Source organism: Neopelma chrysocephalum, unplaced genomic scaffold (genome assembly GCF_003984885.1).
Source record: "Neopelma chrysocephalum unplaced genomic scaffold, ASM398488v2 Primary Assembly neopelma1_69, whole genome shotgun sequence".
NCBI classification, from domain to species: Eukaryota; Metazoa; Chordata; class Aves; order Passeriformes; family Pipridae; genus Neopelma; species Neopelma chrysocephalum.
In genome coordinates, this window is record NW_020897729.1 from 7,048,190 (window position 1) to 7,070,657 (window position 22,468).

A 22,468-nucleotide genomic window follows, 5' to 3' on the forward strand; every position below is an offset into this window, starting at 1 on the left:
TTATTCCCATTGAGTTTTTATGTCATCACATTGTAATGGTTTGCTGGTAATCCTTTGGCGTTAATCATGAATCCAAATTAAAATATTCATTTCTGCATTTATTTGCATTTACTGAAGTATTTTTTCTTTAATTTCATGTAAATTTCACAGCTCCTGCATTCATTTCTGAAGCCTTGTTAGCCAAAAATCAGCTTTAATATTCTTACACACGGTTGTATCAAATATGTAGAAGTGGGTTTGCAAGGGAGAAATATCACAAAATATCACAACTAGAGAAACAGAGAAAATAGAGGAAAAATTCCAGCAGCTCAGTTTTATAGTGTTCAAGAATAGGCAACTCTAGGGGAATAGCTTTCCCATTCTTAAGAAAGGAAGGGGAGTACAATTTATATCATCAGCTTTAGACCCTGTGTGAGAAGCCAAGTCTGGGGACTCCTGAAAAGTGGAAGTTGTATTCTCTGGTTTCTTATTACTCAAGGCTGCCTTTAGCATCACTGGCACAACTAAGGGCACTGGCTGGTTTTTGATCATTTGTCAGGCTGATACAAAAGATTTACCCTTTGTGATCAAACACCATTAAAACCACGTCTCATCCGTCACAGCTCTGAGCAAACATGCCATGGATTGACCTCACCAATCAACATCTGCTGTAACCTACTTGACCAGCACTTTTCATCATAAGATAGCCATCAAAATAATTCCTAACTTGCAGTCTGAAGCTATAAAATGAATCACACAATATTTGCGTGCCCTGTGGTCCTTTTGGCCCAGGCATTATGGCATACCAGGGTTTAATGATCTTAATAACCCCATATGGCTTGCTGAGAAATTAGATTTTCCCTTTGGTTGCAGAAGGCAATTTTCAATTACAGCAGATGGCAAAACAGTGAAGGTCTGAGAAGTCAAGAACTGACTAAGAAACCTCAGATTAGTACTTAGGCCTTATGTTGCTCAGCCTAATAATGTCAGTGGTTGAATATTTGCCCCAAATGAAAACAATCTTGAAGCAGAGCATGGCATTTGAGCAGAGCAGTCCCCCAATTACACCTGCTCTTCAGAGGGCCAGGCCCAACTGAGATATCCAGAAAGCCACAATTGCATATGGAAAAACAGCCCTTGGTGTATCACATACACAGCTCAGCAACAGTTAAGACTCAATTTTATTTGAAATTGGACAGAGTCCTGCTGGACTCCAGGAGAATTGAAGATGGAGATCCTCCAAAACATTTTATAAGTAACTTTCTTGATGAGACTCTATATACCCTTAAAGTTGCTTTGTTTATTTTGTTTTTCCCCCAAGCAGGATAAAATAAATCTGCATTGAGAGCATGGGACTTTCTGTCAGCACATGAGAAAATAACAGAGAACCTTTCTATTGGAAAGATGCATTTTGCTGCTGTACTAACCCTGCTTCTGTGATCCTCATGGCACACAGGGTTTGGGGAATGACAGACATGTGGCTTCACCCAGTTGTTCATACAGATTCTGTGTGTGCATCAAGCACTAGAAAATGCAGAAGAGGTTAATGTCACCGAGCCAGCAGCAAGTGACAAAAAGGATTTGGGTTCATATCTGCCTCTTTGTGACCACTCCCTGCAGTATGGCTGCTGGTGCCATAGGACTCCTCTGGAAATTGGCTCTCCAGTGAGGACACGAGCTTGCCCACCGTAGGTGGAAAATCACACCTCTTCCCAAGGGGATAGCTCCCATGGCATAGGAAACCTATGACTGCTGGTGAGAGGTGCATTGGGAAGTGTCATCTGAAAAGATATTTGTGTCCTGCCTCCTCCTGAAGCATCCCTGGACTTCAGTCCCTGCTGTCCTTCCCTCAATCTGGAAATCATGGATGTAAGGGTTGAGGAGAGAAAGAGGAACCAGACTTTGTGGCACATTTCTTGAATGTTATCTCTAAGTAGTGCCTGAAAAATATGTACATGATAATAAGGACTCTGTACAGAGCTATTCAAAGTCTTTGGGGGTTAGCAAAGATTTTCCTGTGTCCTTGCAGACTCTGCTCCACAGCGGGACCCGCTGCCAATTCTCTCCCTCCCTCCCAGAAAGGCAACGCGTAGAGAATGCAATAAATCTGTAAAGCTTTTTCTGCTATGCCTTTTTATGTGTTCAGTGGAAGGCAGGGTTCTCTAATGCCTCTTGCACAATTCATAGGGAGACACATGAAGTAGAAAATAGCACCTCTGTTAAGTAGTACACGATTGCTTTAGTGATGAGTTAACAGAGGGAATCTCTTATGGAGGCACAGTGGGGGGAAAATCTGAAACAGCTAAAGGCTCACAGATTTACTTCTAAATCCTCTGCATTTTTCCCAGTGACTTTTCAAACACTTACAAAAGGTTTAAAATAATTTACAATGATCAAGCTTTATGTAGCATCTGTCAGAAGAAAAGATATCTCAAAAGACATCTTTTATTGGTCAGTGTATTATAGGAAGGACCAGACAGGACTCTTTAACACTGATTATTCAGAACTTTCAGGCTAAAAATTCAATATTCAGCTAATTCTTCATTTCCTAGCTTCCTTATTTGGCACCTTTAAAATAGGACTATATTAAAGTAACTTGAGAATGGAATTCTAGTGAAATATTAAATAATCAAAAATAAGTAATATAATGATGAGATGATACAGTGCAGTCAGTGGGCATTAAAATGGAGGCAGAATAAAAGCAGAGCTCAAGAAGTGCATAGATTTTTAGGCTGAAATAGAAAAACAGGAAATGTAATAACTGATAGTTCTAATCTGTGGGAAGTCTGTAGTGCAATGTATACTTTGCTCTAAACTACTCTCCTAATCTCTTTACCTCTTCAGGAAAGGGAATAAAAAGAAAGAGAAGAATTAGCAGCACCAAATTACTTCAGCAATTGTGTTAGGCATATTACAATATACATAATAGATGAGATATTATTAATACAGAGCTATTCCATTGGGATGCTCTGGATAATATAAACCAGAAGTCTTCTTGAAAATAATTCCTTCTCGTGCAGCATTTCAAATATTTCTGTGTGCTTCAACTTTTTATTACCTTTTAAATGAGCATCATTTTCTCTGGATTCTGATGCTCAACTCTGAATCATAAGTTATTTCCAGGTCATCATGTCAGTGACATGGTTCCCATTTTAAGGGCTGAGACCTCCTCCATTGAGGTCAAAGGCTACATCCCCCTTGACTTTGATGATGCTATATGGCAAAAACATTTATCTACACATATGATGAGATCCTATTAAGCAAAGGGACACTTGAAAAATAAAACAAAAGCCATGAAGACATACAATTCCTTGTAGAAAGAAAAGTCTGGCATCATTGAACTGTTTTAGAGTTGAGATACCTGACAGCAGTCCTAATGACAGCAGAAAATTTGGTGCTGCAGCTGGAAAGCGAGTGGGCAGTACGTTGTGCAAACAAGACAGGGAGTGCAGAGTATCTTCACTTGTGTTAAGATGTTTTGGGAGCTTTGAAACAAGATATTTTTAAATATCTTTTTGTTCTGGACCAGAGAATATTCTCCTTTTTACCACCTTCACAGCTGAGGAATTGAGACCTGAATAGCACATTTATCTTATGCTTGCAATTCAAAGCAAATTGCTGCTGCAAAACCTTTTAGCATGGCAGTTATATTTCACTTCACTGACAGAGAAAAGGCGTTGTGTGAAACCTTTTTTGGAAACCCACACTTCCTCCCTTCCTGTCTGTTTAAATATGAAAACATCATGAGATGGTTTATTCTGTGCACTGACAGTCCTTACCCATAGATGCCATAACTGCATTTTTTTCTGATGGGTCATGCAAAAAAATCCAACTGCACAAAGAGAAGTCAAGTGTCCTCCTTCAATGTAAGAGGATTTGGTCCTCTTCCTTCATCCACCTAGGTTTGGTAGAAGATTTTCAGTCTGTTTGGTTCAGTGATGATGGCTATATATAAGAGTTTCCTGATGATTTATCAGTTTTCCAGAGAGACCCACTCTGGACTCTGACAAATTTGCCTTGATAAGCAGCTACTCTTGTAGCTGCATCTACCAAGCAATCCTGGCCCCTTTATCCTCCGGCTTTTTTCTCTATAATACAGATGTTATCTAATTTTGCATATCACTTATTTAAAAAGAGTGGCCAGGGCAAGGAGGTAATGGTGCTCCCCCCTTCAGAGACCAGAGCCCTCTTGTAGGGGAAAAACATCCTCAAGTGCAGGGCAGGGTGGACACAGTCACAGCCAGGCATTTCATGGAAAGAGAATGAAAATTCCCCATGGACCAATGGTTCTGAACCTGTCCAGCCATCAACAGGCTGAAACCAAGCTCAGGAAAAAGGCCCTGCCTCCCTCACATGTCTCTTCAGGTGGGTCTACTCACCACAGACATCCTTCTTCTCCCTTTACTTCTTATTGCCCAGTAGCACCCAAACCACCTCATTCTTGTCCTCTGGGAGACAGAGCTTCCTCATGCCTGCTCTCACAACCCAACCAAATATTTCCACCAGCTTGTTCCAACAGGGAGGCTTTTTTACCCTCTTCAAGGTGTCATCTTTGGTAAACTCTCAAATAGAGGAAAAATGTTTACAAGCTTTTGTTCATCCAAAACACATCCCTCTTGATTCCCTACAACAACACCAGGAAGGGAAGCGGTTTAGAACACAAGCAAATGTGCCACCCTGAGCTCCTCAGATAAAACTTAAATAAAATCTTAATATCGCTACACATGCAAATTGCAGGAAAATACCATGAGGTTGATTCCTGGCTACCATAGGGCTCAGGAATCTGACTGTCTCTATTAGAGCTGAGCTCTTAAACCAGCCCTTGGGATCACAGAACAGAGCTCAGCAGAATCAAACAGATGTAAGACTAGAACTATACCACAGATAATAAGCTGCCTGCCATACAGATGAAACAAGGAAAAAGGAGAAAGTTGAGGTTCAGTGTAATTATTCAAGATTTATCAGGTTCATCCACAAGTATACTGGGGCTGGATCACCAGCTGTACTTATTGACAGTGTTCACTGAAGATAAAAGCATTGTATTAGTCTACAGCACCGGAATACATGGCTCTGCTGAATGCTGGTTGACACATCACTTGCACTGACATTGTCTTTAGTGCTGTGGTGAGGAATGGCTCAGCAACTGCATCTGTGCAGTCACTCAGCACCCACCCCTGCAGCTTTACATCTCTCTGCAGAGATACTGTTTTAGCACTGAATTTTTACTTCTGATAAATCACCTAATTCCTCTCTTAACAGTCAATTATAATTGACTATTAAACCACACTGTATCTCAGGAAAGTGTGAGTAACTAGGAAAAAGAAAAAGTTGCTACTCTAATTAAAGAAAGAACTCCACGCACCTCTACGATCCAGCTGGCTTTTACTCACAGGAGGAGCAAGAAAAATTAGTTTATCTGCTTTAGTGTTGGAGTGTATTTTTTCACTTGTTTCATCTATAGAATTATCTCATTGACTTTTTCTTGGCCCGTAAAGGCCAAACACGAATGATGCGGTGGATTGTAACAGAGGCACTTCTTCATGTCAGTCAGATTAGAGTTAAATCCCTGTTGCATTTAGGAAGGAATTTGATAGAGACTGTGCACCTTAGGGAAAAGGCTGTGTGATTTCCAGCTTCCAGTTTTGATGCAGCAATCTGAGTTTCTTGCCACACTTGCTGTCTTAACATTGGGCAGTAAGATTGGAAGGAAAACCATAGGCTGACGAGTACATCTTTCATTTGCATACTCCAATTGCTGTGATGGGGAGAGAGTTGATGCCTTCTTCCTCCCCCCACACCCCCAGAGTCTGAAAAAAGATAACAGGACAAACACTGTATTATTTTTAAGAGAAGATGTCAAGATGAAAAAATGAAAACGTCAAAAAAGGGGCTGATATACGGCATTACTTAAAGACTGTTTTGTTGAGAAAAACTGACCAAATGATTTACGAAAGGCTTTTAACAGGGCAGTCTTTGGATTACAGTGAAGATGAAAAATAAATGAAAATCTATTTCAAGTTTACTTTAGCCTAGTCATTTGACAGATGAGGGCAAAACCTGGCAAGAACACAAGTTTTAATCTTCAGATGTAGTGACTTTATTTGCAGTTTTGCCGATTAGAAGTTTTCTCTGTGCAAAGTAAGAGCTTTTCAGAATATTTTCAGATGTTTTCTGTTGAAAGTACCTTTTTTTTTAATATGAAGATCCCATGAAATGCACACAAGTTAAAAAAAGACCAAAGATGCTTCTGATCATGGCACAAAGCATATACAGAAATTGTCCCAACTGTGTTGCCACCGGTATGTCCACCACCTTCTTCCCTTCCCAATTCTCCTTTCAAGCCTCACTCTTGAAACTCATCCCTCCTAATTAATTACTGGATTAACCAGCCTAGTATCAAGATGCTCACGGCTGGAGGTGGATCTTGGAGCATGGACTTGTTCTCAGTATGCCCAGCCTGGCACATTTCTGCCTGGCCAGATGGGTCCACCATCTGCTCCTATTTGAAGGAAAACTTCCTGGAATTAGGGTTTTCCACTTAACCTTTGTACAAGTCCTTTGTTTCCTCTTTTCATTTTTTTTTTATTGCCTTTTCACCAAAATCACCTGAAACACATCAGAGTCAGATTTAAAAGCCAAAGGGGCAGCTCCTCACAGCTTTGGTGCACACCTGACACTAAATGAGCACTACTCTGCACAAAGGCCACTGAACTGGAGCATCAGCACAGCAAAGGGCTGCTTTGGGGGAAAGCAGGAATACAGCAGAAATTATTTCCAGAGTATAGACTAGAGAGAGTGTAGCAAAATCAAACCAAACTCCAGGAGTCAAAGGTAGCCTTCTGCTGTTTGCTCATGCTATTTAGGGCATGCTATATTATTTTTCAGCATAGAATTTATAGATCAAGAGAAGCAGTTGATCTCTTTGAGACACATTAAAAAAAAAAATCTAGATGGAAAAAATGAAGAGCTGATATCTAATTCTATGAAAATCTGCCACAGTTCTATATTTATTATAAGCCTATCCCAGTACATCCTGCTAAAAGTCTTACAGAAAATGTGTTGCTAACTACCAGGGAATCATTGATTTTTTTTAATTTGTTCGCCTCACAGTGTTATTACTTAGCTGTGGTAGAAGCCATAACTTGGAGAGGGGGGTGAAAATGAAAAAAAAAAATCAATATTACTATTATCAACTGTTGACTACAGTTTACAGCAGCAATAATCTTTAAAACAGCTTACAGAGTCACCAGTTGTCATCTACATAAAAAGTATTACTCTTTTGGTCAAATCATTAAATGATATTATTTGATGATTTGGTCATTTTGATTTGGTTGAATTAAGTTTTGGTTACCATCAGTATTGTCTAAACTTCAGATCTAAATTACGTTTGGCTGAGAGCTGCAGTGTTTGCTGTTGGCATTATCTTTTCGTTGCTGCTAAGGGTGATTCATTCCCTCATTAAGAGCAACTAATTTTTAACATCCTGTGCTCATTCTTACATTTTATTAGTTCAGTATTTAGATGTGCTCCCAGTCACTAAGGCCTGTGCTTCCTCCAGTAACGCCTTAAGTTATGAGATCATTTGTCATTGGTTTTACACACACACACACACCCACAGAGCCCTTCTTCTCAGAGACGTAGTTCCTGCAGAGTGATGCTTTCTCTTAATACGGTTTTCTGAGTGGTTTTTTTCAGATGCTGGACTGTGAAAGCACATTTCTAAGATGCTTCCTAATTCCTTAGGATGGTCTTCAGCACAACTGCATCTCCAGAGCACAAAGCAGCTCTGCTCATACAGAGTAAAGCGCCAGAACAGAAATGTCCTTATTTATCTAATTACTTGCAAATGCAGATGTTACCATTTAGAGCTTCAGGCCTTCTTTCATGTGCCTTGGAGAAAGAGTTAATTTGATTCACCAGTCTACAGCATCTTGGAGATACTTTTAGGTTTCAACATATTTTAAAAGGCCCTTCTGAAGGCCACTTTCGTACAGTTCATGAGTGCTGAACACATAGAGAAAAGACAATATTTGGACTTCTAAAATGCACCAGTTTTTTCGATAAATGAGAATTTATAGCTGAATGTGTTTACATATATATTCATACCATAGTTTCAAGATGATGAATAAACTTTAATAAATGATCTGGCTAGGAAAAGGATTAGTTCTATAATTATTAATATACTTAAATCATAAAGGCAGCAGTTTGTTATGCTAACACGATATTCAAAACTCTCGGTGAGGAAACAAAAGCCAGTTTGCAAGTTTTCATTGTAATAGAATGTAATGTTAATCTCTTTGTTGATGTCTTAAGCTAAATACCTTATAAAACATATATGTAGTGATAAATGCTAAACTTTGCATCCTAGAACAAGGCCTATGTAGCTTTTTTCCACGTGCTGAAGTGCTGCTGACCAGAGAAACAGCCACTTGCTGGAAATCTCACAGGTGGAACTAATTAGATGTAGGAGCTGTCACTCTTGCCTTCCCCTCGCCTCCCTCAGAAGGCCACCCTGCCTGCCAATCTAACTGCTGAGCTTCTGCTATTTTTGTCCTTCCATCTTTTTCTGACATTGACTTAAAACCTGTAACTTGTTACACCTGTAACTGCATCTGTTAAAGTTAAGGTCCAAGAAACATGCCAAGGTCCACCCACATAGAACCTATCCCTTGTGCAGAAAGTATTTCAGAATCTTCCAAGTTAATGTTAAATACATTCTAGATGCACAGTTTCTCCAGGTAGATGGGTCACACACCTGACACTCATGTGAGCAGAGGAAGGGCTTAACAAGAAGTTGTACTCTAGCAGTTTTGCTTATGTTATGATCATCAAACCCCTAATGAAATTGCATTTATGATACACCTAAATAAAAATTTTATTAACGTTTGTATATCACAGCTGTCAACAGAGAGAGTCCATATTACATTTGAGATATAATGTTGAGTCGTATAGAATAAGTGCATACAGTATGTCTTAAAACTGTGACTATTAGTATCTTTTAATGATTTTAGAAATAAAAATTTAAACACATCCATCTCTCTTATCTTTTAAAGGAGCATTATTCCAAACCCAGCTTCTCTCCAGAATCACCTGCACCAAGCTGCTTGATTTTGGTGCTTACAGAGATATTCTGGAGCTGCAAGGCACTGCTCGTGGCTCTCTAATGGATTCTCTACATCCCTTTCATTCCAGCTCTCAGTAGTAAGGATATCATCTTATATCCAGGCTTTTCCAAAATCAGTGGGAGCTTTGTGTTGGCTTTGTGTACATGATCTCATGTGCAGCAGAGCTCCAATCCTCCTGGTTGTCACAACATGAATAATCCCAATTACATCCCTGGTTGTGGTTAGGCAAATGCATGTAGGAACATTCACTGGTTCTTGGGCACAGGGGTGAGCCCTGATCAGCAACAAGGGCTATGCTGAGGTAAAAGCTACATGCACAAAGGCATCTTTCACTCTCTGGTTTCCCTGTAACCCTGGGCAGAAGCTCAGATGTGCTCCAAATACATGATGGGGAGGGGAAAAAAAAAAAGAAAAAAAAAAAAGAGAAGAAAAAAAGAGAAGAAAAAAATAATCAGGATCTCAGGGTACACTGTGTTATGCTGCAAAATTTAGCCTGTGTGCAGCTGATGAGATTGCTGGTGTGAACGGGAACTGCTGGCAGGAGGAAAGCCTGCAGGAGGAAGCTCCGCTTGTGTGCTTGCACTGATGCTGCCAGAAACTTAAAAGTTTCACCATACAACAGAAGTTTTTAACCACTGAAAGAAATGCGTGAGGAAATGCCATGGTAACTTGCTATGTATCACCATTACTACTAATACTGGACACTTACAAGGACTGTTCAGCTGAAGACCACAAGGTATATCACAAAATATTTCACAAATCATTAGGTAACTAATGGCAGAGCAGTCAGTGTGAATTAGGCAAGAGACTGAAAGGGTCACTTTGCTCATCCTTTGAGATGGATGCTTATGGCACAGGTCTGAAGCTGTTAAAATAGCAGCAAAACAGTTAGTACAGGGGATGGAAGAAGACTTTATCCAAGCAGACAAGCAGAGTTGCAGAGAGGATCTGGGAAGATAAACTTCAATTTTCTGTGCAGGACTTCTGCCAAAGTCACCAAGACAAGTACTTTTCCTTCAACAGAACACACATGGAGATTATGTCAAAGTAATCTCCACCGGCTTTCACTCCTTAGTACAGGCAGAAGAAATCAGCTCCCCAAGCAAGGAAACCCTTTTGTCTAAATTTCTTAAGAAATGCAATTTCAGATACATCTGGAATATTTCACTTGGGTGTAAAACTCTCAGAGAGAAATTGTCAAAGTCAGGTGAGGTTCACTGGTCAGCCAGATGTTTCAGACAGGTGAGGAATCCTTTCCAGGATATTTTCAAACCCCCAAATCACCAGTATCCCAACAGGTGAAATGATAGAAGAGGAATTTTTTGGGATGTTGGGGAGGAAACATAAGTCAGGTTGAAGATTTTTAAAATAATAATGGTAATAAGTTTGTTTCAAAATATATATTCAAAATCTGAGCTTTCTTAAGAAGTCATACAAATAAATGGCCATATTTGAGAAGACAGTATAAACCAAGAAGGTGTTCATAAATATGATTTCAAAAATAAATACGAAATTGTGATTGGTGTCGCTGCAGATAAGCAATCAGTAAGTTTACTATATCAGCAGGCAAGAGGGAATGCTGTCAGACTTTTTTCCCCACACTGAGTAGCTTTCAGGAAACTAGATGATTTTAAATGAGATTATGTATTTTGCAAAGGAGAGGAACATTCTGACAGACTGACTCCAGAGTGGTTCCAAAAGCAGTGACTATAGCAGTGTTCAGAGTTTAGCCTAGTTTAACATAGTGTTATAGCAACTGTGCAGAACTGCTTCTGCAGATTGTGTTAAACTAAGCTTAGCACTACTTCTGTCATCTCTCTGGAGTCACTGGTCTTAAACCCCACTCATGATGCAGAATGTACTCTGCTCATGACAGACAGCCCATGGCATACAGATATTCAGCTGCACTTTCTGGAAATACAAACTTGGAGTTTTTTAGCATAAGCCATCATTTATTTATGTTTGGGGGTTTTTAAAAAGAGCATGGTCATCTATTTCTTTTTCTGTTTTGAAGTATCCCTTGCCTTCCCGCCCCCTCATGTGATTTTTAAGTTATTGCATAGTGCATGAAAAACACCCAGAGCAGTGTTTGGGTATGTGAACAGGAGTGGCTTTGGTTGAGAGCAGCTCAGCTTGGCACAAGCAGCATGGATAATCACATTTAACTCAGCCTACCTATCAAGCTGAAATCCCCTGAGATTTTGTCTCTGAAGACACGCCAGACCGAATTCCTCGGTTCAGAGAAAGTCGTAGGTTAGAGCAGGGTCAGCTGTAATTTAAGCATCTCTCAAGTTCCTCTGTGTGCAATTTTCACTCACACAGCCCAGTATCAGGAGAATAAGCATGGGAAGGAGTCTAAATGCAAGGACGTCTGAATTAATGTAAGGAGTCTGATATCTGCATCTCTTCCGAATTTTGTCAGCTGCACAGCGGTTCCTCCGGGATGGCACTGTGATAGGATGCCACCATGTAGAGTGCAGCCTAAGGCCATTTGGCATTGTAAAGCAATCCCAGAAACACCACTGTGGGGTCACAGCATCTGCAAACGATGAATTCCAAAGTGCTGCAACCACTTTCACTGAAGTGTCAGTTAGTAAATATATTTCTCCTCTTTTGGTATCTCTGATGTTAGAAGACTGCTCTTGACAAGCACGGTAAAGATTTAAACCTCAGCAGGGAGAAAATCTATTTGAGTTGAAAGACCATCTTGGCCCTGGAATAAATGGGCATCAAATGTGTGGTATATAAATTTAGTCTGGAAGTTACCAGGAAGTTTTAGGCATTAGAAGGCATTTAGCCTTACGATCAGCCTGCAACAGCAGCAACTGGAAGTGTCCTGCCTAAGGACACATTGTCACAGCTGATCAAAAGATCCCTTAATAATCAGAATGGGAAGTTCAGAAAAGTGCCCTGGGCTCAATTCTGTCCCAAAACTGAGAAAATGCTCTTGGAGAAGGCCAAGGAGAACTCAACCTTCCTGGCAAGGTAAGGACACCACCCCTGGAGGTGTTCAAGAAATGACTGGATGTGGTACATAGTGCCATGGTCTAGCTGACAAGGTGGTGATCAGTCAAAGGCTGGACTCTCAGAGGCCTTTTCCAGCCTAAATGATTCTGTGACTGCTGCCTTAGGGAAAGACAAGATAAGGGATGTGGATGTGCAAGGGGATGTGCAAGCCACAGAAGAACCTCGGAAGTCCACACTATCTGTAAGGACAGAACAGACACAACACCTGCCCCTGCTTTCAAGGACTAGAGTTCTAGAAAAGGAATGTGCACCCAAGGGTGAGCCTGGAGAAAGTTGCCAGAGCCTACACATTCAGGTCCCCAAGCCCACGGGCTCTGGTCCCACAGCTGCCTGTTATGCAGCTGCAGGAAAAGGTCTGACCAGATGAGCAATAAGGCATGAAAGCAATTTTTCTTCTTTACTCCATCAGTGCAGGCTATTGCTGACACTGAATAGCCTTGAACCAGTAGTAAGGTGAAAATGTGTAACTTACAGAAAAACACCTATTTCCTTTGAAACTGGAGGTTTAGACCTACTGCACTAAAGGTGTTTTGCCCCTTTTTCTCATTAAGCTGTATAGCTCTCATCTTTCTGCTAATGAAAATGCTGTGCTGATTTAACAGTGTCACTGTGTTCTGTGAAAAGCTTAAGATAGCTCTTTTATCACCAGCTAGAACACCAGTGACTTGAAATTAGTTGTATACATGGAGGGAAAAACAGACTGTCTGTCCTTCTGCCAGAACAAACAACTCATCTTCATCTGACTGCATAGAGTAGGGGTAAGCAATCCGTAAGGAGGAAGAAGTTTTAGGATCTTAATAGCTGTGGGATGGCTGACTCAGCTTTTTGACATTCCTATTAAAAAAATAAATAATAATCTAGAAAATCCTGTCAGCTGAAAAGCAAACTAGGTCTGCAAGGAGTAAACGTCAGCCCTCAGTAAGAGTTCAGGTCTGTGTCCCCTTTTAGTCAGGCTTGAAAAGGTAGTGTGAGAAAGCAAGGTGAATTATTTGAGTTAGTTTGTGTGTCTGGGTTTGTTTTATGAAGCATACAGTTGTGTTAAGGAAAGATGTGTAAATCCTTGGGGTTGGGGATACCAGCTGCCTGCCTTTGCCCACACCTGCCTCCGTGCTACCTTCCTCTGCATCCTGCCTGGGTTTCCTCATGGGAGAGCAGGAAAGTTTATCTTCTGTCTCTATCCTAATTGTTTCAGTTTTTCTAAACTAAAAAAAAAATCCAATGTGACCAAAAGGAAAAAAAAAAAACCTGTTGTCATAGCAACAGAAACCCTCCACCCCACCTGCAAAAACAGAGAGTCCCTCGGGGCCTCAGGGCTCACCAACAGAGAGAGGGAGCACTTCCACAGCTGGGCAGGGTTAATTTTACACCATCATTTCAGGAGCTGCCAGGGTCAGAGCCCATTGACCTCCCAGGAGTGAGGGCTGCAAAGCAGTGATTCTTACACCCAGTGGCCAGTGGACACATGGCCCAGAACTAGGAATGAAACAGGATTTGTTTTTCCCACACACATGAAGGGATCCAAGAGCTTCTACTGGTTTGTGATCTCCATCCTCCCCAGAGGAGCACTTCACAAACTGGATCTAAGAGAGCAGCTCTGGAGAGTGCTGGGATCAGTCAAAGCCCAAAGGAAAGCCCACATGGCCTATTATTAATTTTGACACCAACATACAATGTTAGTCCGTGTCTAAAATTTACCAGTATCTCAGTGCCACACACTTTATCACCTGAGACTGTCCAAGTGTCAAACAGCAGCTTGCTGTCACATCAGAAGCAAAAGGCAGCCTTCAGTGCTAGTTTTTCCACACTCCCTGCCAGAAGTAAATCCAAACATTGACAGCACAAGGTCTGTCCTAAACTCAGGTAGCATGAGGTAGAACGGGAAACAGGAGAGCAGAGCAAATCCAGAACAAACATGGACCCTGTACCTCTGAATGTTTCATTACATGTCTGTTACCAGCAGTTCACCCAACCCATCCCATCCCTTCTCCAAACAGCTCCACTGTGAAGACAACATTGGCACAGGGTCTTCCCACTCCTCCAGGGATTTGTACAGCACACCCAGCCTGGGTAGTGTTTGCTTTCTACCAGGTCATGGAGAGCCCAAGGTCTTGCTGGACTTAGTGACCTGTTTTCTTGAGCATCCCCTGTCATTTTAAAAGCCTTGTCGTTTCCCTGTGCATCGCTCAGCTCACGTTTGGAAGGCAATTTCTGTGTCCTTATGTGGCACTTGCCATTAAATGAGGAACATTTGTTATCACAGCAGAGCAATTTCAATATCGTGAAGAAAGTTGTTACTCGCGTGCAACCATGGGACAGATAATAATAAATACAATAAATGTATTCTAAATACAAGGGCCATTTTCCTGGCAGGAAACTTATTTCTGCTTTCTAGCAACGTGCTCATGACCCAGAAACTTCAGCAAAGACAGCAAGTGTATCCCATCACCAACCTGGGAGGGTTTGGCGGGACAGAAGTGTTTTACAGCAGCTTCCCAGTGCATTTAAGGCTCCCTAGTGAAGTGTTCAAAAGGAAGTTTTAGTCAGTCCTCTGCAGGAATTAGCAACATCAAGATGTTATGCATATATAACAACATTTTGCCCCATTTTGGGGCTAGTCTACACATAAGTAAAACCAGACATAAACAATTTCATACCTGCTCAGTATTCTGAAGTGCTCTTTATCACTGATCATGTAATGGTTTCCAAATGCCTCCATAACGTAAAAGTAATGAGGGTACACTTAATTAGGATATATGAAGATATTTAAAAATCAACTGTTCATATTTTGTTCACTTTTCAAATAGGATAATTGCATTAAAATTATTACCTTCTACTTATTTCAGTTATAAACATCACTTTTATTTTCCAATCTCAGAAGAAAATAAGAACGTCAGCCAGAAGAGAGCAGCAGCTTGTTTTGCATTTTGTATCTCAGGCTCAGTACTATTGTATTAGAGATCTCAAATACCCAGGTGTGTGCATCAGAGTTGTTCTAAACAGGAATATTAAAGTTCCTGTTAAGCTGAAAACAGAGCTATACTTACCCTTTCCAAACAATAGGTCTGCACAGGATTGACATCACAGTGCAGTGGCTGAGGGCCTCTATTAGTACCACTTACTGCAGATCCAGGTGAGCTCACTTGAAGTAGGGAGCAAAGGTAATTTTCAGCCATTTATCAGCCTCTTGATCTTAGCAGCAATTAAGGCTGAATAGCATAGGAGAGTGAAAGTTACTGTAATGTGCATGGACTGTGATTATTCCTGAGGGTCTGCCATCTGCAGGGAAATCCTCCTCTCGCCTTCTGGGCTTCTCTCCTTTCTCTGCAGCTCAAGGGGTGCAGCCAAGGATTAAGGAGCTGACCTTGAGTCTTGCCCTCACATATTTCCAGTATTTACAATAGTAAATGAACACACAAATTTTTAGCAACAACGTTAATTTCTTTTCTTCTTTGGAAATGTAGCACTTTGGTGCATTCCAGAAAATTCTGCCTATTTCTATACCCACACCATCCATTTCCTTGTCACAGACCTGCATGGCTGCTGTGAAGTATTTGGCTGTTGGTGTCAGCAGCCATCACACACCAAAAGCTGCCTTTGACTCATGCACAGTCCTGTGCACGTCTGGAGATGGGCTGAGGGAGACGGTTCGGGATTTCTGGTCTGCTCTTCACTGGCACTTATAGAAATATATCTTATTATTCTGCACCACCAAGTGGCCAGATTGAGCAAGGATTGCAGAACACCTTTGGATCCAGGCTTACTACATCACCCAGATGGGTTTGGTTATGGTGTGGAAGTTCATACTGGCCCAAACTAGCAACTAGGAAATAAAAACATTAGAATGTAAAGTCATATTTTGAACATCCCCTAAGGCGTTCTCAGAGGTGCGTTTTCAGAACTGTTTCAGTTCTCATATCAGACAGAGTTCTTTGGTGGGCTGCACACCTGAAACTCAGGCATATTTTAAGTATTTCAAATTCGGTGGTGGATGGTTCTGTAAATACAAGGCAAATATTTCTGAATTGTGCCAGAAGTAGGAAGAATGCAGGTATCTTTGCACTTTACCATTAGAGATTAATCCCACTATCTTTAAAAACTGTAAAAAAATAAAAAAGATGGCATTTCACGCAGAATGATGCATTACATGGTCTAAATGAGAGCTATTTTCCCATTCTTTTGTACCTTATGGTCCTTGTGCTCAGGAGGATTCACAGTTGAACTCCTATGTAGTCACCCTCAAGGTACAAAGAGTGAGGTCTGTTGCTGATCAACACTGCTTGTCCAAAATCCCCCCATGATATAACAGCTGATTCCAATGCACGACATTACATATCATGTTTAATATATGATATTGATACTGGAACAGGGCAGGGAGTGGTCCCTCATTCTGGTTTTGGGAATATCAGATTATGTATCAGAAGATTCCTTCTTTCAAGATGTTAATGAGTTGGGTCACTATTTCATAAATAGTATTTCCTTAAGTAGTACTTTACTTAAATCTTATTTCAGAGTAACTCACAGGCTCATCAATCTCGTACTGGAAATCTTTGTTACCTGGATTTCCATGGGCCATATGGAGAAGTACTCATTGGGAATCAGGACCCAGTCAGTGCTTTAAGCCTTCACGTATTTCAGTGGGAGCCAGGCTTTTAACCTGCCTAAATACCTCAATCGGTCCCTTGTTTTTTGAATGTTCAGGTTCCTAAATATTTTTCAATGCCCGGCTCTGTAATTGTATTCAGGCACTGTAATTTCACCTTTGTTCCAGTGTCTGGAAGTTCACAGTTCCCTATTGCACGTCATGTTGGCTCGGTGCATTGAGACCCGGGAGGCCTTCAACAAAATGTCTCTTACTTGGGCACATTTGGGGTTGGACACAGGCCATACACATAGAGCCTTAATCCTTGTGTTTCTTTTCAAAGTGGAATTTTTAAAGTCCCTTGTAAGCCCTGAGGTCACAGTGCATTGGTCCTGAGCTGTGTGTGTTCCCTGATGACCAAGGAACTGAGAAGTAAAATTGGGATGGGGGCACTCGAAAAGATCAGAGGGGTTTTCTATGTGTGCCTCACCATTCCTGATGTAATGCATGGCAGTACAGGACAAATCTAGCAGGGATAGCAGCAGATGTTGAAAAACTAAGCACGAATGCTGGAAATGTAAGTGTGCTTCTGATTATTTAAATAAGGACAAATTAAGAAGGAAGAATAAAGAGAAAAGGCATTTGTCTGGAGTGCAGCAATGCCTGGAGACTTCTGCCACGATCAGAGCGACATTGTGCTGTGCAGGCTGTGAAGGATTAGCAAAAGGTTGAGCCAGGGGGACTCACACACCAAATCAGTAAATCAGTCAAATATGAGTGTTTGCATTTTACAGCTGGTGCTGAAAAATGGAGAAAGATGAAGTGACTTGTGTGAGTTGATTCCAGGTTGGCCCAGGGCGCTGTGCACCTTTGAAAGCAGTGCCGCTCTGGGAGAAGCAAGCGTTGGCTACCACTGAGGATTGGGAGGTAACAAACTGGATGTCGTGTTCTGCTGCCAGTGGGGTGGATCCTGACTTCCCCAGCCCACAGTTGGGATGGCAGAGAACTCTGTGATAGTCTCTGTATTGACTGATGGTGTTCAACCAGTGTCAAGGCTCCGGCAACAACAGAGTGATGTTCAAGGTTAAGGACCTGACGGTTTTAATCTTTGAAATGACAGCAGCTGAGGGGGCAATATAACTATAGGACCCCAAATTGCAAATGACCATTTGCAAATGTCTTTTGGCTTCAAAAAAACACAAGGCTTCAGTGCTTAAGACTTGCTATATATTTAGATTGAAAGTCCCTTCTGTCTGTTGAGGTGGCTGCAGGAGCCACCACCACTCCTGTACACTGCTGTGGACCAGCTATTGCCATTGCCTTGGGAGCTGGAAGCTTTGCAAGAGATCAAAGGTACAGAATAACAGGACACATTCATTCAGGCTTCCCTCAATATTGTGCCACATGCTTGTTTCCCTTTTGCACCTCAGGACACAGAGAAGGTCTTTCCTCAAAACCATCATCAGGTCAAGCAGGCAAAGCTGGATGCTTTGCTTACCTCCTCTGCTTCATCCACAGGATCCATATGTCATTCCTGAGATTAAACCCTGGCACCACTTGGAGTCAATGAGCAGCTTGCCAATTATTTTCCAGGCAATGAGGATTTCATCCTTTGTTCATCCTGTGCCGACTGGGCTAACGATGTTCAATTAGAAACTGCTCTTTGTTCTAGTGCAGTCAAGAGGATTCTTGCCAATGATTTGAATGAGCATTAGATAAAGCTTATGGCTAAATTCAATCCTTATGCAGAAATCCATGGATCCCACTGAATTGCTTTTCTCCCAGAGAAATTAATGGGAGCTTTTTGAGAACATCTAAGGGAAGATTTAGTTCCTGTTTGTAACAATATGTTACCCCCTGATACTGGGCCTGCTTTGAAATGTTTATTGTTAAATCCATGAATTTTTGGTTATATCTCATTAAGAACATAATACAGCCTTGGAAAGTACATTCTGAAAGGGTATTACAACTGGATTGGGATTACTGTTTGTGAGACACTTTTAACTAGGGGGAAATTTCAAATTCAATTTACAGTAATGTCAAACCACAATTAATATATAGGCAATGATAAGGGGAACATGCAGAAGTACACATTGATAGCACTACATCAACAAATAAACTTTTGGTGCTAGTAATTAGGTACACAAGATTATTATATGTTTAATTGACTAAAGTGACAATTTGGAATTACATCTAGTCACATTTAATTGGATTTGGAATCTCTAGAGGAAAAGAAACAGAGAGCAATGTAGAGAGGCAGCCATAAAAGCAAACTGATTTTCTAAAGTCTGTTAAGACTCTGCATTAATATCCTTTGCACAATAGTTTTTTAATATCCCTCAGCCTAGAAAGAGTAATGCAATGATTGTCACAGACAGTGGGAGTACCAAAGCATACTCAACTAGGTGACAAGACAGTTAATTACTTTTAGTTTGGGGTGGGTTTTAAGATATAGTTTAATCAAAGGTGAACTCTATCTGTGTTTGCCATAGATAAGTGATATTCCAAGACTGTCAAGCTAAAGGGTATTATATACATTGATGCTGTTCCTAGAACAAATGTACTTACATATATTTCACCCACAAATAATTTAAAGAGAGAAAAAGAAAAACCAGGCTAAAATATTGTATAGCAGCCATTAAATATTTGCTGAGAGTAAAATACTGGAAAGTTATTAAAATAAAATGTAGAGTTGCTTGTTGGCAGATAGCTTAACTAGCTCAAAAAATGTTTATCTTAAAGCTGGACAAAGACTGAGAATAATGTGTAATCTTTTGGTACATACCTCAAGTTGCACTCTTCTAATATTACCTCCTTTAAATATTGCTATTTGCATCCTGCTCTCACTCAATTACTTTGCTTTTGGGATCAGGAGCCCCATGATTGCTGACTGTAGGTTCATCACGATGGGAGGCACCGCGTATGCAACAAGGGACCTCATCCATCTGTATTGGCAGGCAAAAATTGATAGCCCAATGAGGAAGGAGGTGCCTATCTCACTATTAAGATCAAAATGAAGGATTACTGCTTAAAAGAGTGCCGACAAAGGTAGCTCTTGGGCATATCAATCAACAGGACACTATACAGTACTACCGTATTTTTAATGAAGTAGACTTCCTTGGACTAATTTTAAGGGTAAAATTCAAGGTTGTTAACCCTTGACTCATACTTCAATTTTATGGAGTGCTATAAAATTTAATTCTGGATACTGTATAGTCCCCTAAGCTATTTTTTGTGATGTCGTCCTGCCTTAGTGACACTTTCCTTTTGGAATTTGCATGGTACTAATCCTCTGACGCCTTTCGAAACTCTTCAACCAGAAGGGGAGCAAAAAAATGCCTGTAAAAACTGGTCTCAGAGGAACCTGCAGTGCTCTGTGAAGGATGACTAGGCAAGACCCCACTCTACAAAGATTACTTATGTGGGGAGTAGACCATTGACTTTAATGAGACTTGTCGGAGTGATACTTATTTGAGATGGTTGTTCAGTCCAATCAGCACAAATTTAAGTTTAAGGGTGTCCCTTCTGCTCTGAGGAGAGCTCTCACACAAACCTGGAGGTGAACGGATGCTGGATCCTTTGCTGGGAGATGCTCATTGCTGCAGACTCCCAGAATATACCGGGTCCTCAGGTTCTCCACAAAAAGAAGTTAAGAATACTGGGAACAGTATATGTCCCATGCAACAAAATTTCAGGGTTTGATTCTGATGGCGTCTATTTTGGTTTTTCTTTGAGATCATCTGTGACATCTCTACTGTATGTGTAGTGGTGCAAAATATGTCCGACGTAAGCCAGAGTAATAAAGTTCAGAATGTGATCTTTTATCTTCCCTCACATGGTAAATTTTTCCTTTTTTAAACTATTATTAGTTGCATTCTTATTGGTAAAACTGAATAAATCTCATTCCCAGGAGCTGCTGAATTTCAGTACTGCTGTGAGTGCAAAGTGCATCTCATTCAGAGAATTACCCACTGGGCTACTGTTTGCAGTGCCTGTGAACTTTCCTATGTGCTTTCCAGCAGAGAATTTCTTCTGTACAAAACAGTTTGATTTTTTTTTCCCTACTGGGTCAGACTTGTTTAAAATCCCGACTTCACAAACAGGTTTTATGAAGGGGTCATTTCTTCAAATGGAACGTCTTTTTTTGTCTCTTAACACTGGAATCCATTGACTTCCCTTCTTGATGTCACGGACATGAAGCTTCAAAGAATAAACCTTTAAAGGGGGAGCTGTCATAGCTGTCCTCTCCCCCAGGGGTTTAGACTGTCCTGCTATGTAACAGGGCCAAAAAAGTAGCATGAAGGACAAGATTAATCACATTTCCTCCTTGTAGAGTCTAAACCAGAAGCTGTGGTTGGGTTAAGGTGGGAATGAACCAGAACCAGAAGGGGGGATGGAATTGCTTCCAGCCATTACCATCATCTGCCAGATAGCAAGGGACAAATGATTTTGGCAGTGGTAGCACCCTGGCTCATCAGTGCTTCACTCCAGAGCTCACAGCTCATTCCTCTTCCTGATGGAAAGTCCATGTGTGGGCCTCCCTGGACCCCTGTGGTACCACGAGGCACCACCATGCTGTGTGTGCCCCGTTCCGGCTCCTTCCCTGCGTTTCTCCCAAGTTTGCTGTCATCTTTGACTGCGGGAGCTTTGAAATGCCAGTAGAGATCTAACCATTTGTTTGATTCCCCACTGTACTCGATTTTCACCAGGAGACAGAGATTGCTCTGCAATTTTGTGCTTTTTGTGTGCGTGCCTGAGCGTGGGCTACGCGAGGGATTCAGCGGTATCGAGATGCTGACACGCACGCAGGAGAGGCAGCTGGGTGCCCAGTGCTGCTCCCACTCAAGTTAATAGCTGGCACTCAAGAGAAGCTGCTCCTGAAGATATATCCCCAGCACCAGTAACAACCTTTGTCCCCCACAGCTGATGAATTCTGTGCACTCAGCATCAGGGGTGGCTTCTGTGTCATTAGAGCGCACAGCAACAATCATGCAGGATGATGCAGCATGTGACACTGCTCTGGGACTTTCCACCACAGAGAGACTGAGCAGAGGTAGCATAATCTTTTTTTATTAATATTCTCTCTATGTCATGGTGTAAAGCTGAAAATAACTTGTCACAACTATACATGCTCATGTGCTTTTGTAACCAAAGCAACAGCTATTGATGCACGCTTTTCTTGCTAACTACTCCTCTGCCCCAGAACTCACCAGGATTGGCTCACAACCATGAGTAACATTTTCCAAGGAGGAAGGGAATAGAAGGGGAACAGGATGGTTTGTTTTTTCCTTCTGTGAAGAAAGATTTTTAGATTAGATACATCACTCTTTGCTTTGATCAGTGGGTCATGTATATAATCTTCTGGTGTGTCATAGACTACTTTTGTTTCTTCTTTTCATGATTCTTCTAAGTGCTGGAAAGGGCTTTTCCTTCTCACAGCCTGTCTTCTCCTTCTGCCATGGCTTCAAATCTTTGTACAGACCACTTGAATCCTTGAGCTGACAACTTTACTGCAAAAAATTCAGGCCCTTAATTTACATCTGCAAAACTCTTTATTTATCCTACTTCTAAATCACTGGGTTTTTTTCTCTCCTGATCTATTCCTCATGCTCAGAGCAGTCTTTATCTTGTATCTCCTCCGGTTTTCTTCTCCTGATATGGGTCTTATACTTTCCTTTGAACTTCTCCTATCCCTGACATCAACTGCCAGGAGTCTTCTTTCTTCAAAATCCTTCTTAAAACATCTTCAAATTGCTCC

The 22,468-nt window shown here is 41.1% G+C and overlaps 1 protein-coding gene across 1 annotated transcript in view; it reads left to right on the forward strand.

The window, feature by feature from the left end:
- The first annotated feature begins 17,138 nt into the window (after positions 1-17,138).
- Positions 17,139-22,468, forward strand: part of SPATA16 (spermatogenesis associated 16) — a 30,454-nt gene continuing 25,124 nt past the window's right edge. The window contains 2 exon segments of the mRNA XM_027685902.1: positions 17,139-17,287; positions 19,583-19,697. Coding sequence (XP_027541703.1) covers positions 17,277-17,287; positions 19,583-19,697 — 126 coding nt within the window. The 5' untranslated portion in view covers positions 17,139-17,276.